At 41.2% G+C, this 16,700-nt stretch overlaps 2 protein-coding genes across 5 annotated transcripts in view; both read left to right on the top strand.

Annotated features, from left to right (window-relative positions):
• The first annotated feature begins 105 nt into the window (after positions 1 to 105).
• On the top strand, positions 106 to 14,543 carry secisbp2l (SECIS binding protein 2-like). 4 transcript variants are annotated; one of them, XM_058089485.1, is made up of 18 exons: positions 106 to 339; positions 3,343 to 3,560; positions 5,371 to 5,695; positions 5,775 to 5,913; positions 6,543 to 6,766; positions 6,940 to 6,964; positions 7,234 to 7,349; positions 7,686 to 7,796; positions 7,887 to 7,997; positions 8,211 to 8,378; positions 8,504 to 8,645; positions 8,777 to 8,952; positions 9,250 to 9,385; positions 9,474 to 9,636; positions 10,709 to 10,929; positions 11,029 to 11,183; positions 11,292 to 11,511; positions 12,401 to 14,543. In XM_058089485.1, the coding sequence occupies exons 1-18, from the start codon at positions 319 to 321 to the stop codon at positions 13,012 to 13,014; spliced, it is 3,285 nt and encodes a 1,094-aa protein (XP_057945468.1). In that variant the 5' UTR covers positions 106 to 318; the 3' UTR covers positions 13,015 to 14,543. The 4 variants fall into 4 exon arrangements, with proteins under 4 accessions (XP_057945468.1, XP_057945466.1, XP_057945467.1 ...); XM_058089483.1 differs by having other exon boundaries at positions 8,504 to 8,663; XM_058089484.1 differs by having other exon boundaries at positions 6,543 to 6,778.
• Positions 14,544 to 15,236: 693 nt separating this feature from the next.
• fbn1 (fibrillin 1) overlaps positions 15,237 to 16,700 on the top strand; it is a 63,503-nt gene continuing 62,039 nt past the window's right edge. The window contains exon 1 of the mRNA XM_058089481.1: positions 15,237 to 15,298. The gene's annotated coding sequence lies outside the window, so the exon portion shown is untranslated. The remainder of the gene's footprint in view (positions 15,299 to 16,700) is intronic.

Here is a 16,700-nt window from a genome sequence, read left to right as displayed (position 1 = left end):
TTGTACTGCGCCTCTATGGCGTCATATGTTTTTCAGCCAATAGGGGCGTCCGTAGCCTGAACGACTTCCGCTTTGTTGCCTCCCATTTCCAATGTAGTCTGGCTTCATTCGCAGTAAACCAGCGCTACTAGCTTGTAGCTAGCGGACCTTGCTCCGCTAAACCCCGCAAGCCGCTGCAGTGCATTCACTAGGAAGCCAGTATCCATTTCGCTAAACCTTCAGGAATTTCAGTTATTTACCATGAAGAAGATAAAAAGGTCCATAGGCTGACGTCCACCCCGGGATCAATGACGGTCTTTCGCCTTGTCGGTGACTGACATGGATGCAAGTGACATAAAGGTAGTCATTTAAAAATTACATTTTTATTTGCGTCTTGCTAAAGCATTAGCATGTTATACAGGGAGCACAGCTTTATAGTATTGTTACGAGGCCCAGAACTGAGGTTTTGATGGAGAGGAATTCTCTCTCTTAATTCCAAATGACAGTCTTGTTGTTACTGTTTTTTAATTGATTTGTGTGTTGAGACGAATACAAAAAAACCCACGTTGTTTTGAGATGGGCGTTTGCGGTGGACAACAGTAAGGCAAACAGTTAACCTATTGGCTAGCAGCGTCATTAGCGCTAATGGCAACAGCATTTCTCAACAATATAGGCGTTATGCATTGAAATAAGCCATTTCATTTTGTATCGCAAGATAAAGGGTTTTTTTTAAATCGACGCGAGATTGTGACCTATATCCTTTTAAGTTGTTAATCGATTTAAGCCCTGGAAGCGACGTCTATGTTAATGCTAACTTGGCTAACTATGTGAAGCCAAAACATATCAGCTGTCATTGGACGACAACTGTAATCAGAGCAACAACTAAGCAACAATTGACTCCATACCAGAGTCTCGACCAGGAGTCGACAACCTATAGCATCAAAAGAGCCATTTTGCCTCCTCTTCCAATAAACAAAAATGTCTGGAGCCACGAAACGTAACAGCTTATAAACTTTTGAAAGTTTTAATGTTTTTCAAATATTACCTGTTTAAATGTGACCTGGATAAACTTCCATTCATCAGCCAGCTTCGGGTGCGGTATAAGTTTTTATAAATAGTGCAAAGGAGAATGTCTGGTTCGTCAACATTTATAACATTCCTCTGACGTCAGAGTTCACAGCAGAGCCTGTGTTTGGGTTGTGATGCAATGAGGTGTGGTGGTGAAGTGGGACAAAGCTCTGGGTTGATATATTGTCAACAAAGTGTGGTCTAATATATAAGACTTTTGGAATATTAACATTTCAAACTCCTAAATAATATTCTGAAATTATGATCCTTGCTGGAACCGGAGTGTGTAATTTCTGTTTCTGATTAATAAAGTATGTGTTCATCTGCAGTCATGGCCCAGAATTATGGAAATGACTTGAGTAACTTTGCTGCTTCAATTTTCATTTTTTGTGACCCCCGCACGAGGGTCGCGGGGGCGCTGGAGCCTATCCCAGCTGTCTTTGGGGTACACCCTGGACTGGTCACCAGCCAATCACAGGGCACATATAGACAAACAACCATTCACACTCTCATTCATACCAATGGACAATTTGGAGTCACTAATTAACCTAGCATGTTTTTGGAATGTGAGAGGAAACCGGAGTCCCCGGTGACGACCCAGCATGCACGGGGAGAACATGCAAACTCCACAAAGAGATGGTTGAGGGTGGAATTGAACTCTGATCTCCTAGCTGTGTGGCCAGTGCGCTAACCACTCAATAAACACACACTTTAGAGTTATTGAACAAAATTTAAGTCACTTGTCTAGAATTACCCTGGGCTCACACTGAATCCGTCGCGGCTTTGTTGCAGTGCAGCTGTGTCTCCGGCGGCCGTACGGAACAATGGAAAGAATCCGTTTGAGGTCTAACTTTTTTTCAGACGCCGGAGGGCTCTCTGGTCAAGCTGTGGGTTCCAGCAAGCCAGAGTGGCGCTCACCCCTGCGTCTACCAGATTCGGTGTGAGTGGCACTTTGCGGCTAGCCGGATCAGGCCCGGAGCCGCAACGGATTCAGTCTGAGCCCGAGATAATTATTGAGACGTGCCATGTGATGACTGGTGCGGTGACCAGTGAAATACAGCTAATAGTTTCCTGCTCATCCTGGACCTTAATAAGGACCATAAGTGTCCTTCTGTTCCCAGGTCACACTCCACAATATGGTGAGTGAAATGTTCAAAAGTGTTTAATTAATTAATTCTTGTACAAATAAAGGCTTGTGAGAACAGTGGATCTCGGTCTAATCCGTGTTGGCTCTACCATCCCCAAAGGATGCACATCTGCGTCTGACCTCAATGCAACTTTCACAATTGCAGCCATTCTCCCTCACCAGCTAACACTAACTGACACATACATGCATGGTCAGTCAAGCCATCGATACTATCATAGTATTTGAAAACATAAAACCACATTACAATACTTATCACCCGTGTTCAAAATTCAAGTTTCATTACTTGTGCTCATGGATGCAGTACCTTGCCATATAATTAGATTACCCAATGCAACTGTCTGTGTTATCCTCTCAGACATAATCCCGCAACAGCCTGCTATCACCTGTCCAGTACCACTATGCAAGCCTAGAACAACAACTTCTTGTAGCCATATTCTGCATGTGGAGAGTCCAATAACTATCTGGTTTGACTGAATTAGCGATCCATTTCTAAGCAGACAAGCTAACATCTGTAAAGGCAAAGTGGGAGAAGAAGCACTCACTGCCAGTGGTGGTGGGATACAATAGCTGTTTGTGTTGCATCCACAGACTACATTGTAACTTGCATCCTGAGCACTGTTTCTGAGATTTAGGCAGCTGCTTTGTTAGCTGAACCCGCTCAACCCTCTTTAATTGGCTATCTCAGGCTTGGACTGCTTAAAAAGAACTCTAGGGCCATTGGCTGAAAGTAATGATTTTTTTTTTATTGATCTGAAGCTTGTTGTTTCGATTAAACAAGCAATTGGTTAGGCCTTAGACCAGGGGTGTCTAACATTAGCATACTAGCATTTTTTGCTATTTTCATGGGTAAAATGTGAAGAAGATTAAAAATTAGAAAAGTTCAGAAGCTGAAGCCGCGTGTTTTGGGGCTCGAGACCATCTTTCTTCAGTGGAAGAGGAGGCAAAATGGCACTTTAGATGCTAAAAGTGAGTGACCAATCAACTTATTTGGGCTAAATGAAAATTGATTGTTTTTGTTTTTATTCCAAGAATTGTTCAGCTTCAGATGCTCCACTGTATCTCAGCTTTCACAGTTAAACCTATTTCTTATTCTCATGCATATTTTAAAATTAATTATTAATTAATCACATTTTGTTTGCTTTTTACAGGATGTGAAACTTTCAGCCGAAGTGGAACCATTCATCCCACAGAAAAAAGGTCTTGACGGATCCCTAATCAGCATGAGTCTTTCAGGAGAGCCAACAGGTGGAGGAGGAGGAGGAGGTGGCGGAGGAATGGGAGGGGGTAATGGAGGGGTGGAAACCACTCCTATACCCAGCTACCTCATCACCTGCTACCCTTTTGTGCAGGAGAACCAACACAACAGGTACTGTGTCACAGGTGGAGGGGGTACAGGGCTCCAGACTAACTTGTTTTACCAGGAGCACTTTGGCCCCTAACTTAAAATTGATGGGTGAACAGATATAGATACAGATAGTGGTATATTCGCTCATCCCTACTATTTTCTGATCATTAGGCGTCATGTCTGAATTGATCAGCTATAATAAATATTGGGAGTTGAAACAAATATTATTCGCTGATCAGCGGCAACCTACTGGTAGTTCACCAGTACTCATAGTTACCTGTTAAAGAGATAAGTTCAGTTCTGGTCAGATTTTGGTGGCGAAAAATGTAGTCCAGGTAGCCAGCAGTGGTTACACAAGTGAAGAGTTTGGCAGTGGAAGATCTTGTGTATGTCTTTGTCACAGACACAAGAATGCGTATTGTTTTGAGAAGTCAAACTCCTTACGTGGAACTATGTTCTTCATCACCGAAATATGACCAGAAATTAACTTGATGCTCCTGATGTACTACCCACTTCTTGTTTATGTTGACAACTAGTGGTTAGAAGACAAAACACCATTATTATTATTGTAACGACAAGAGAGCAAGGTTGTTTAGTGACACTTTAAAAAAGGAAGTTAGCACGTACCCCATGAATGTGATAGCCATTGTAATTGTGACAAAAAAGAGCTCAGGATGAACTGCATTGTTTGTTTATTGTAAAGACAAGATGTTGCTGTGGTAAAAACAAAAAAAAAAAGTCACATTTAGATTCTTAGACTAGGTGGATAACTATAACTAGCTAACTGCAGCCAGAGAAACAGTGAAGACGGGCAAAATTTTTAAACAAAGATGGTAGAATAATAAAAATGAAATTTGAGTCAAACATGAGCGATCACAAATGCAAGTGATAACACACGCTTGCTTTCATACACTGTGACAAGCTGCCGTCACGTTTCACAGATTATTTTTTCATTCTCACGGTTGCACATGTGTGAGTAGATGAAAAATTCACTTGCAAAGTCTCATATTTTAGTCGCAAAATGCGGCCACTGAGTTGCAGCCTGGGGCCCTGCGGATATGTGGACAGGTCTTTCTAAAGCCTTCTCTGAAAAGACTGTTTATTTAGTTGTCATTTTGAACTGCCCAAGAACAACCAGCTCCTTTCTTTTATTTGCATTTATCAAATGCAAGGCCGGCATCCATATCCAGCATGCAATGTCATTTGCCTGGAAATGAAGCTTGTGTCAAATGTGCAATGAACACACAGGCAAATGACATGAGTATTTTTAAGCACATATTTTCAATGCATTTTTGACCTTTTCCTTCAGGTCCCCTTAAATTGTATTAAATACCAGCTTGGAGTTGTTGAGTTGGCATTGAACCACCACAAGTGTTTCCAGCAGCTCTCTTCTTTGTCCACAGTGATCTTCTATGTCCTGTACAGAGCACACATCCGTTCCTTTTGTCATAGTCATGCCCCCCAACCCCCATTTGAATGCAAGGAAATGACTGCTACGGGGGTTGGTTGTAAAAATGTTAACATTTGTGTATATCATGAACACACCCTCTTAACAAACCTAACATATGGTACCTGTGGTACTACCAAGGCCGTATAGTGTGATGTGGTTTGGTTTCTTTAAACATGTTAACAAGTTTGTATTTTTTTCACATCCTGTGTGAACAAAGAAAAAAAGAAATTATATTAATAAGCAAATAGTAGTTAAAGTAACAATAGTGATTAACTGCTGTTTGTGATCTATGGGTATTAAATGGGTTGGCATTATTCTGGTTATGGAAATGATTTTCATTTCAAAGAAAAGTACAAAACTGACTTCCCTTATCTTTTACAGACAACATCTAATGTACAATGGCGGGGAGCTGCGCTGGCAGCAGCCTAACCCAAACCCTGGCGGTCCCTACCTGGCCTACCCAATCATGTCCTCCCCTCAGCCACCCGTGTCCAATGACTATGCCTACTACCAGATTATGCCTGCCCCATGTCCCCAAGTGATGGGCTTCTACCAACCATTCCCTGGCACTTATCCAGGGCCAGTGCAACCTGGGGTTGTTAACCAAGTCTCGGCAGATGTTGGTGATAGACCTCTTCCTGTTGGGCCGTCGTATGGGATGGCAAATCAAAGAGGAAGAGGCATGGTCCGACCTAATCTCCCTAAGGTAAAAAGGGTTGACTAATGTAATATTGTCACACTGAAGATGATGTGTCACAGTAAACCCACACTGTATTGTAAAACAGCAACAGTTAAGTGTTTGCCAGCCTCTGAGGGGTCGACGTCCTCCACCCAGGAATACAGTAGTCCAGAAGGAAGTCTGCAGCATAGGCCCTGATGGTCGAACCAAGAAAGTACTACTGGTGGATGCAGCTCAGCAGACAGGTGAGCTTATTCCCAATGGTGCTGGATAGGCATAAAAGGGAATCAAAATTGATTTAAAAAAAACCAAGCAACCAAATCATTAAATTTCAGGTTTATTTTTTTTGTGTTTCACACAAAATTAATGTCATTCTCTTGAGAACAACGCACCGTCATTTCTGTGCAGAATCAGTTTCAGTGGCGGTAGTAGCCGCATCTGGTCTTACAGGTTCATGATGCTAATACTTGGGCTTCTAAACAAATGAGAATGTAGCGATTCCAGTTAGCTCCAGTTATTTGCGTATGTGCAACCCATGATGTTACCAGTCTTGATTCTCATCTTGAGATTACTGTTGTGCTTGAATTCTTTATGAAAACATGTTTGTTTTGGAATACAAGGTATGCCTTTGCTCAACGTTGCATTTTCTGCACTATTTGTATAGTCCTTTGTTGTTAATGCAAATGCATTTTCAAAGGTGACATTGTAATGCATAAGTTCATCTAATCATCAAAGTATATGAAATGTAAGAAGTGAGAAGCCAATAATGCCCCTCTGACAGTGTCAGTCAAAGCTAAGTTTTATTGTCTTTCTACCTAAAGTCAGATATTTATAATAGAGCCCTATTATGCAATTTCCTCTCATCTGTCCTCAGATTTCCCAGGTGAGCTGTCCGGGCGGTGCACTGCCGAGCAGGCCAGTCCCCTGCTGTGGAAGAACCGTACAAAGAAGCGACGGCCGTCCAATCCGTCTGAAAGCTACAGTGATCAGGGCACAAGTGAGGCCGATATAGACAGCGACAGCGGCTACTGTAGCCCCAAACATAACCAGGCCGCAGGAGTAACACAGCGAACAGTGGAGACCTCAGCAACATCTACGGTATGGCAACAGGTTTGGACTCTCATATAAAATTTTAACAAAGGTTTAACTTTATTATACAGTGTCTTAATTTGTAAGTGTAGTAAACACAATCACAAATTTGTTATCAATCTGTCAACTGTAGTTGTGAAAACTGTACATACCAAAGTATCTCTTTTCTTTATCCTTTATAGGGTGTTGAGACTGGTGTAATGACAAGTAAGTTTAATTTTACCCAAAGTAGGTAAATACTTTCCTTCCTGACCTCGCATTTCTACATATTGCTATCATTGTTACATTTGTTTTGAAACTCATCTATTGGCATCCAATGCAAGAGTAAAATCAAAACCTAAATTCATAGCCATAGCAAAGTGACTGTGATGTGATTTAAATTTAGCAATACACATTTTTTTCTATGGTTGTGGTTGGCAACCAGTTTTCTTACATCGGTAAGTTGACGTTACGTTGCTGTTATTTGTATCTACCAGCAGGTACATGGGTAAATGTAGCCTCTCAGGCTACCCAGAAGAACTGGGGGGAGAGGAATGGCCAATTCCACAGAGCAGACCACAGAAAGAATCCTGAACAGAGGAACTTCTCACCGGTGCAGTATAGTCCACTGGATTAGTTGCTAGATAAATATAAAAATAACAGATTTTTGTTCGGATGATTATAACATTTGTCCCAATTTTTATATTTTAATGTTTTAACTATAGCAGTCAAATAAATGTTCATGTTGTTAATTTTAAATGGTTTGGGCACAGAACCTATGATAGTGAAGCAGCTAAACTGCCCAACTGTGAGCACACTGCTTGCAGTCACAGATGGTGCCTCTCATCCCACTTTTTTCATGTTCACAAATACATAGAGGCTGTATAATTATTGCATATGAATTCAGGTTCCCCCCCTGACTACTGTTCTCTCAAAAACTGCCAAATAGGATTTTCATAGTGGCTGTCGTGGGCATGTTCTGCCAAACCAGACAGAACAAAGCCTGCAGCCAGTGGGGGTCACAAATGATGAGCTTACTCCAGAACCCCTTTACTTTGAGGTGAGACTTTGAATACTTTTGTAAGGCACACACATTTTTTTTTAGTGTTTTGCATTTATTGTAGTAAAATCCCCTTTTATACATCACAAGGATGAAGATGAATTCCCAGATTTACCCACTGGAGGTGCCGCCCATCGTGTCACCAAAGTGGAACCAACTCCAGCTCAGACTCATATGCAGCCCAAACTACATAAAAACCTGGTAGGTGCACTGCAAACTAGTACAATTGTGTTTGTACCAACCAATGTAGGTGTTCAGTTCGCCATAGTACACTTGGGAATGGTGAACTCTGATCTGAATTGTGTTTTCCTATGCAGTGTATTAGCCAACATATGATCGTCATCATTATCAACTTTATTTCGGACATATATAGTACATGGTCCATTGAACATTTTGTCTTCTTCTTTACTGCAGCTAGAAAACCTACCCGAAAACTCCCCTATCAACATTGTGCAGACACCCATCCCAATTACCACATCTGTTCCCAAGAGGGCCAAGAGCCAGAGGAAAAAGGCCTTGGCTGCTGCCTTGGCCACTGCTCAAGAATACTCTGAGATCAGCATGGAACAGCAGAAACTCCAGGTACTCTGCCCTGTTTGATCCACACTCAATAACATGAAATCATGTTAAGCTCCATGGACTGCAGCTAGCCCATGGCTGGTTCAGCAGAGTGACCTTGTTGCATCTTTCATCATCCCACCTGTCAGGAGGCCCTCACCAAGGCAGCAGGCAAGAAGAGCAAAACTCCCGTCGAGCTGGACTTGGGCGACATGCTGGCAGCTTTGGCTAAACATCAGCAGGCGATGAAGGCCAGACAACTTAACAATACCAAGCCACTGTCCTTTACAGGTATCACATCCCAAATTGGTACTTACCGCCTGCCTAAACCATTATATCTTAGATTTTAAAACCCATCCTACAGGAATGTTGTGTATGCACTGGTCTGCTTGTGTACTCACTTTGTTTTTATTTCACTCTAGTTGGAACCACTGCTCCATTCCACAGATCTGGCTCAACCAACCTGGCGGTCATGTTGAAAGGTCATCAACAACCACACTTGGGCTCCCCTAATAATTTGGATTCAAATGCTCCTCGTATAAAGCGAGGAAAGGAGCGAGAAATCCCCAAAGTCAAGCGACCAACGGCCCTTAAGAAGGTTTGTGGTAGATGCTAATGATTGAGGAGAGGTGGAGGAAATGGACAGTAAGGATGTGGTATCGGTACACCTGACAATGACCTTGACACTTGCATAAACAATAATTGCGATATGTTAATGAGGTGGTCCCTATTTGTCTCTTGTGAATTTATTGTCCATTCATACAGAAAACCATATTTGAGGTCATGAAAGGAAAGACAGTGGTTCAAAGAAATTGTGGTTTTGTTGACATTAATGAATTACATTGCATTTGTACAGTGAGTTTGCCATTTTTCTTAAATTGTATTGTTTTTGCAGATTATTTTAAAGGAGCGAGAAGGAAAAAAAGGCAAAACAAGCATAGATCAAGAGTCATCGGGCCAAGAAGAGCATGATGATGAAGATTGTTTACATTTTACTGAAGATCTATCACAAGAACCCGCTTCTCAAGAAGGTGACACATGAATTTTATGCATGATAAGCTAGATAATAATAGTTATGTTCTTTTTAATTATTACTTCTTGCTTCTCTTTGTGCCTAAGAAAATGGTCTCAGTGTACCCAGCGACACATCGCTCTCCCCCGCCAGTCAGAATTCTCCATACAGCATCACCCCAGTATCCCAGGGTTCTCCTTCAAGCTCTGGAATTGGGAGTCCCATGGCTTCTAACGCAATCACAAAAATCCACAGTCGACGTTTCAGAGAGTAAGTGACTTTCTCTTGCAATCGCAGTCAGAAATCGTGACGTGTTATTAGCAAATATTTGTCCCACCCAAAAATAGCCTTGGCTGGGAGAAAAGCCTGGAAGTCAGCGGATAGTCTTGTAAGACTAGAACTTTGTACAATGTGCAATTGTAGAGCATGGCACAGATGTCTGACACGTTGTGCCTTTTCAGCAAAAATGTATGCAAGTCGCCATAAATGTGTCTTTGTATCTTCTACTATAGGCCTATTGTCCGTGGCCACCCTTCTCTAACACATTTTGCATTTAAAGCCTCCAAACGATGCTTGTCGCTGAGCTACTCCTCTGGCTCGGCTCTGACCACCAGCTCCTCAGGCCACACTACAATTACGTTATTTCATACTGTGTGCATACATTCTGGTGGTTTTGTTTTTCAGAGATGATGATTTTGATCATGAAATCTGGACAACAGCAAAAAGTGACAACATAAATACGAGTAACAGTTTTTTGTACAAAGTAGTGAACTTAATCCAAATACTTTGCAGTAAATTGCTTGACACAGCATTAGCTCAAATACTCAAAATGTTGTTATATTTTGATATGTTTTACATGATTCAACCCCCTTGAAGTTATGAAGTCCATCATCCCAAAAAACAAAAACGCGTGTATGTGTGTGTGTGTGTGTATATGCATATATTAGTGTTGGGCAATATTTTTTATATACCGGTATAGACTCTTCCAATGATAGGAAAATGACTTATCTGTATAAATTGGATATATAAATATAAAATAGATGTAAATAAATTTGTTGATGGCTGCGCGCCACGGTGGATACATAAGATGAATTAAACGTTCGTGTGGGGAAGTATTTACTCGGCAGACCTCCCGACCTCTAGCCCCTCGTTGGAAGCTACAAGAAGCATTTATTTCTGCAAAAGGAGGATCCACAAAATATTGATGTCATTTTTCTGTTGGGGTGCCCTAATTTAGGCACCTAGCACACACACACATATGAGAGCGAGAGATAATCTGATTATTAGGAGTCAGCCAGTTGTTATAGTAATCTCGAAAATGTCCCATCGTCACCCCCTGCAGGTACTGCAACCAAGTCTTGAGCAAGGAGATAGACGAGAGTGTGACGCTGCTGTTGCAGGAACTGGTCCGCTTCCAAGAGCGTGTCTATCAGAAGGACCCCAACAAGGCCAAGTCCAAACGCCGCCTCGTCATGGGTCTCAGGGAGGTCACTAAGCACATGAAGTTGTGTAACATAAAGTGTGTTATCATTTCTCCCAACTGTGAAAAGATCCAAGCTAAAGGTGAGGAATTTGTCAAAACTGTTCCTGACAAACTGCTGAACACTAGGGAGCACATAAAAAACTGGGCACTTTTTGAAGATTTTGTGTGCTGTGTTGCAGGAGGCTTAGATGAAGCTCTGTACAATGTAATTGCCATGGCCAGAGAGCAGGAGATTCCATTTGTGTTTGCTTTGGGTAGAAAGGCTCTCGGACGCTGTGTCAACAAACTAGTAGCCGTTAGTGTCGTTGGCATCTTCAACTATTCAGGAGCTGAGGTAAGGAAACATTTCTACTATTATGTATCTACTAGTCTAGACTCAAGTAGCGTACATTTTGGAGTCATCAAAACGACATGACAAAACTCCTATGTCTTTCCACACTAGGGTCTTTTTGACCGTCTAGTGTCGTTAACCGAAGAGGCGAGGATGGCCTACAAAGAAATGGTGTCAGCTCTGGAGCAGGAGAAAGCTGAGGAGGCTCTGAAACATGACAAGAAAGTTCCACACCACATGGGACATTCACGCAACCATTCTGCAGCTTCTGCTACCTCCTTTTGCTCTGTCATCTCTGAGCCCATCTCTGAGGTCAATGAAAAGGAGTATGGTGAGAGCCCTCCCTGAATTCACAATTTGAAAAATAGTCCAAAAGTTCAATACTCTCAACTGCAAACTTTAGCCTTTAAGTGGTATCTTTGTCTTGAAGTCCTGAAATCAAATACATTTTACACAATATTATAATTTACTGAGATGCACATGTGAATTTAGTTGACACTAGATTAGGTATAACTGTATAGTCTAATGAGATCCAGAGCGAGAGTTGTAAAATGATTTTAGTTGTATGGTTATAGCTGTGGTTGTAGTTGGCAGTAATGTAAAACCGCAACATACTTAATAAACAAAACAATGCTCCACATATAGCTAACCATTGGGCTGCACGAGTGGTTAGTGCGTAGGCCACACAGCTAGGAGATCGATTTCATACCATCTCTGTGAGTTGGCATATTCTCCCCTGCATATGTACGTGGTTTCTACCCGGGTACTCGTAGTACCCTCGTGAGGATAAGCGGTAGAAAATGAAGGAATGAATGTCAACCATTGCATTAGAAATATGCCTTCGTACATTGGTAGGCATCACTGCAAACTACTATTACAATAGTAATAAAAATAATAATTGTTATGTGGTCACATTTGGCCATTATTAGCTTGTGTTTATACAGTTACAGTATTTTTGTCCTACACATGACAAAAGTATGCAAAACTACAGAATGCAGTAATACAGATGCATTCAGTGATGTGCGGAATCTCTACACATATCATATGATATCAAAAATATCATTTTTATCGATATATTAATGTTTATGTTATGGTGTTCACTTTTATACATAGCACAAAAAGCAGTTGTACCCAGTGTTGGGTCTGCTGAGTGAAATATTGTCCCAATAATATGGAAAAATATAAAAAATAAAAATAAAACCTTTTTGTATCGCCTTCAGAGACCAACTGGAGAAGTATGGTGGAAAATTCAGACGCTCCAGAGCCAGCCGAGCCGGAAATAGTTCGCCCTTCACCTTCCATAGCACACCTCAGAGACAGTGAGACCCCAGTGGTTACCACAAGTGCTGCCCCGCCCAGCGCCAACACTGTACCGCAGAGAGCTGGGCTTCCCACACAGGGTAATGGGGAGAGGGACGAGGTCCGCGCTGATGACCGCCTGGAGCTTGCGTCTCAGCAGAGCACAGAGACAGGCTCTCTGGATGGCAGCTGTAGGGGCCCACTGAACTCCTCCATCACCTCCACTACCTCCACCCTGGTCCCCGGGATGTTGGAAGAGGCAGAGGAGGAGGACGATGAGGAAGAGGACTACACACCCGAACCTATTTCTGAGGAGGTGCCCACCCTCAGCAGCCGCATCGAGTCGTGGGTGTCAAAGACTCTGGAGAACCTGCAGCTGGGAAAGAGCCAGGACAGTACAGAGGAGGAGGAGGAAGAGGAGGAAGACGAAGAAGAGGACAGACTGCAGACAGAGGATGAGGAGGGCTTTGTTACAGCTGATATACCAGATGTGAAGATGGAGAGCAAAGAGCCGGCCAAGAAGGTCACAGCCTGATTTCACCTCTCATCCTCGGATCTTCTACTTCCCTCTCTCTCTCTCTGTCTGTCACATGTACTCATCCCCCCAAAAAAACAGAAGTTCTTGCATCACTAAACCCTGACACCAGACCTAATCTCAGGTATTGTCATGACAGACCAACACACATGGTCAGGGACCAAACGGCAGCAGGTTTCTTTTTCATCCATCTCTCCTGTACAGCTCATAACCTGCAACACTTGAATTCGGAGGATTTTTTTTGTTTTCAATTTTCCACATCCAAAGTTGAACTCTCTCTCTCTCTCGTTTCTGGGAGAAGTTTTAAAAAAAGTGGCGAACCAGTGATCCACCACTCCCAGTGGAAGGGATGTTGCAACTTTTCCACTCCTGTCTTAATTTAACACAGACAGCTGCGTGTGTGTGTGTGTGTGTTGACAGCCACATAGCTTACACTACTTTGCTGTGTTCATTAGCTTTACATTTATATGTAATGAGTTTGTTACCATTTCCTTCTCACACTCACTACTCCATGAGGGATTTAAGGAGGAAGTTTTCTTTTATTTTCGATTGCTTGGCTGCTCTAGTTTTACCTACAGTATCTGTGCTTGGCTGGGCTTTCAGTCTTCTTAAAAGTGTTTTTTAATGTTGAAATAACTGGTGTTCTACTCTCTACAGATAATTAAGACGAATTAACTTCTAAGAAGCTGTGTTTAGGTGTACTGGTTTGTCCTGTTGATCTTGATGTTTTTCCTGTCTTCAGCTCTTGGATGCGGTCTCTGTTTCATAAAAACTATTGTTGTTGGAGCTTTCTATCAAATGAGTTGTTCCAAGTTGTTTCTTAGGGAGGCTGGGTAATGGTCTAATATTGTCTTAATAAACTGCATTTATTATGTAATTCATCCAAAACCATCCATGCAGTTGTCAAATACTAGCTATGTGGTCTCAGGACAGGCCTATTCCACTATCCAATACCACTATGAGATAAAAATGACTACAAACAGTATTCTTTTAAAAGGCATCCAACTATTACCTACTCTTATCACGGTAGAGACACAGCTTTACACTAACACCTCATAACTCCCAAATGTGTGTGTACAAGACGATAGAGACGATTCTGTACTTGTAAAAAACGAAGCCATTTTGATGTGTTACCACTCTGAATCTAATCAAATGATGTTTAAATAGAGAGTAATCAATTAGTATTTGTAATTTGATTAAGGGTATGCTGTTGTCTGCCTTTTTATTGCCGTGACATCCATCAAAAGTGTTTCCAAGTATGTTCATTGACTACATTTTTGCACTATGTACATACAATACTGGAAGAGGTCTTGTGATCAGTATGAGCAAAAACAAAATGAACAACAAAAATGGTTCAATGAAGTACTTTTTCAGTGTGGTTTTTGTCTTTATATCAATATTTATGACTTGTCTTTCTGGACTACTTCACTAGCTACATTGTAAAAGGCTATTTGTCATAACATCCCTTCTCACTCCTAAAATATATGGACTGGTGATTAACATTATTAAAATGTTGTTCAAATAATTAATATGGATGTCTTTTTCTATTTTGTTCAAAAGCCACTGGTGTCATTTGTGACTTTGGAAAAAGGGGCTATACTGTGTACCGGAAGTTAGTGTTGATTTTTAAGTGATTATTAGAACTAGTGTGGTACATCCAATCTCAATTCATCCTCAGGAGATCCTTGTTACATATGCTGTTATTTATTTATTTTTTTTACATTTCTTTTTGTTTCAAATTACACAACAAAATAAACACAAAAATCAATCTTTCTGCTTAGCAGTGCACTGTCACTGTTCGAGCCCTAATTACTAGTAATATCACAAAGTCTTGTCTTGAAATGGATGTATGATTTTTTTCAGCCTTTTTACAAAACTTTAACATAATGCCTAGATGTACTTTTCAAAGATGTACTTTTTATTAACCCCACAAGAGGGCAGTAGCTGCATTTGAAGTATTATAAACATGTTACACTTTCCAATGAGTCAGCAGTTTTCTCCTTCACATTGTATATACTGAAAGTAAATGGCACATTACTCTAATACAGTTTTGCACCGGTGGGCCACTAGGCTAGCCGCTATGCTACTGTATGTTATCCATGAGACACTCAGTTACAGTGCAGCTTCCGACCAAATGGTGGCGGTAATGTGTCAGTCAGTTGTTAAACAAGCTCACAGAAGATCAGAAGAAGACGTTCAAAAACACCTAGGAATGGAGACGTTTTTAAAACAAAAAATTAAGACAAAAATGGTGTCAGTCCCCGCCGAAAGACTACATTTTTACGTAAGTACAATCCAGACTTCATCAAGAACGACTTTTTATCATGTCTGTATTTTTTCCTGTGTAACCTTAGCTCATTCAACCACTTCACTGCCGTCCATTTGAGATGATTTATAATGATTTTTCAAGGCACACATAATATTGTGTTCTATGGCTATCCAAACAGTAGAACATGAGTAAATCCCAGGAAAATATCAGTTCCCTACAAGAAAAAAGCATGCGTGGGTTTTCTCCGAGTACTCTGGTTCCATCCCACATTCCAAAAATATGCATGCTAGGTCAATTGGTGACTCCAAATTGTCCATAGGTATGAATGTGAGTGTGAGTGGTTGTTTGTCTATATGTTTCTTGCCACTAGATGTCGCTGTCAGGCCGCACCACGCCAACATCCTCAACATGACGAAACCTCCTTTGTCCCTGCCTGTGATTTCAATGGTGTGTTTAAGACGATAAGAAGATGACATCGTTGCAACACTTTAAAAAAGGACACTTTAAAGCAGCTCTGTCACATTTTGAAGTGAAACATGACTGGGAGATGAAACTACATAGTTGATTACTTTCAGGTGGAGGAGTTGTGTTGTAATCACACCATTTGTTTGCTGTCTAACGTCTCTACTGCTTGTCCACCAGTGTGCTCCTTTACGCCATGCAAAAGTTAAAGAAAAACTGCACTTTTTTTTTATTTTCATCCACAATCGTAAAGTGAGACATGAAAGCATGTCTTTCTCTTTCCTGTCCATTATAAAGATATAAAAACAGACAAAAGGTTGCAGGTAAGATTGGGTGTAAAGGAAATCAACTATTGTGCGACAAGCGACAACAATTATTTTTACTTTACTACGACTTTACTGGTGTATTGACAGCTACTCGCCGGCTAGCTTCACCACACCCTTGCCTGTTCTCCTCAGACCGCTACCAAACTGTAACGCTACATGCTGGCGCTGCTGTGTTTTTAAGTTTGGAAAAGTCAATGCTATATGAAATCAATGAGACTAAAGAGTAAAATACGCCAAATACTCTAAGTATTACATGTCAACATGCATGTACAGGTATGTATAAAAACATAAAACCTCGTTGGAGGTGTTTAGATAGGTGTGTCCCATGACGTGCAGTAATCAGCTAATCAGTAATCAAGCCCAGAAAATATGCATGTTCATGTCTTGCATAAGGATTGTGGATGATGGTCAAAATTCCCAAAAAGTGCAGTTTTCCTTTAAACACAAAGGTTTAAAGGAATTTATCTGAATTGTGTCCTCGTCAAACTAAGATTCACACATCCACAAACAATCATCTCTTCGAACATGTGCATTTTACAGTTTTTTTTTTTCTCTTCTTGTGGTTACTAAGTTTCATTATGTCCCTGCGGATTCTCTCTCTGAGTCACCATGACCTCGCCCGAAACAAC

This window comes from Doryrhamphus excisus, chromosome 12, assembly GCF_030265055.1.
Source record: "Doryrhamphus excisus isolate RoL2022-K1 chromosome 12, RoL_Dexc_1.0, whole genome shotgun sequence".
In the NCBI taxonomy this organism is placed as follows: domain Eukaryota; kingdom Metazoa; phylum Chordata; class Actinopteri; order Syngnathiformes; family Syngnathidae; genus Doryrhamphus; species Doryrhamphus excisus.
This window is presented reverse-complemented; position numbering and strand designations above follow the sequence as displayed.

Excerpts from the sequence above, each read along its gene's own strand:
- secisbp2l (XM_058089482.1), top strand. The coding sequence starts at position 319 with ATGGATGCAAGTGACATAAAG. Across the intron at positions 7,350-7,685 it reads AACAGAGGAACTTCTCACCG|GATTTTCATAGTGGCTGTCG; the intron begins GTGCAGTATAGT and ends ACTGCCAAATAG. Across the intron at positions 10,930-11,028 it reads TGAAAAGATCCAAGCTAAAG|GAGGCTTAGATGAAGCTCTG; the intron begins GTGAGGAATTTG and ends GCTGTGTTGCAG.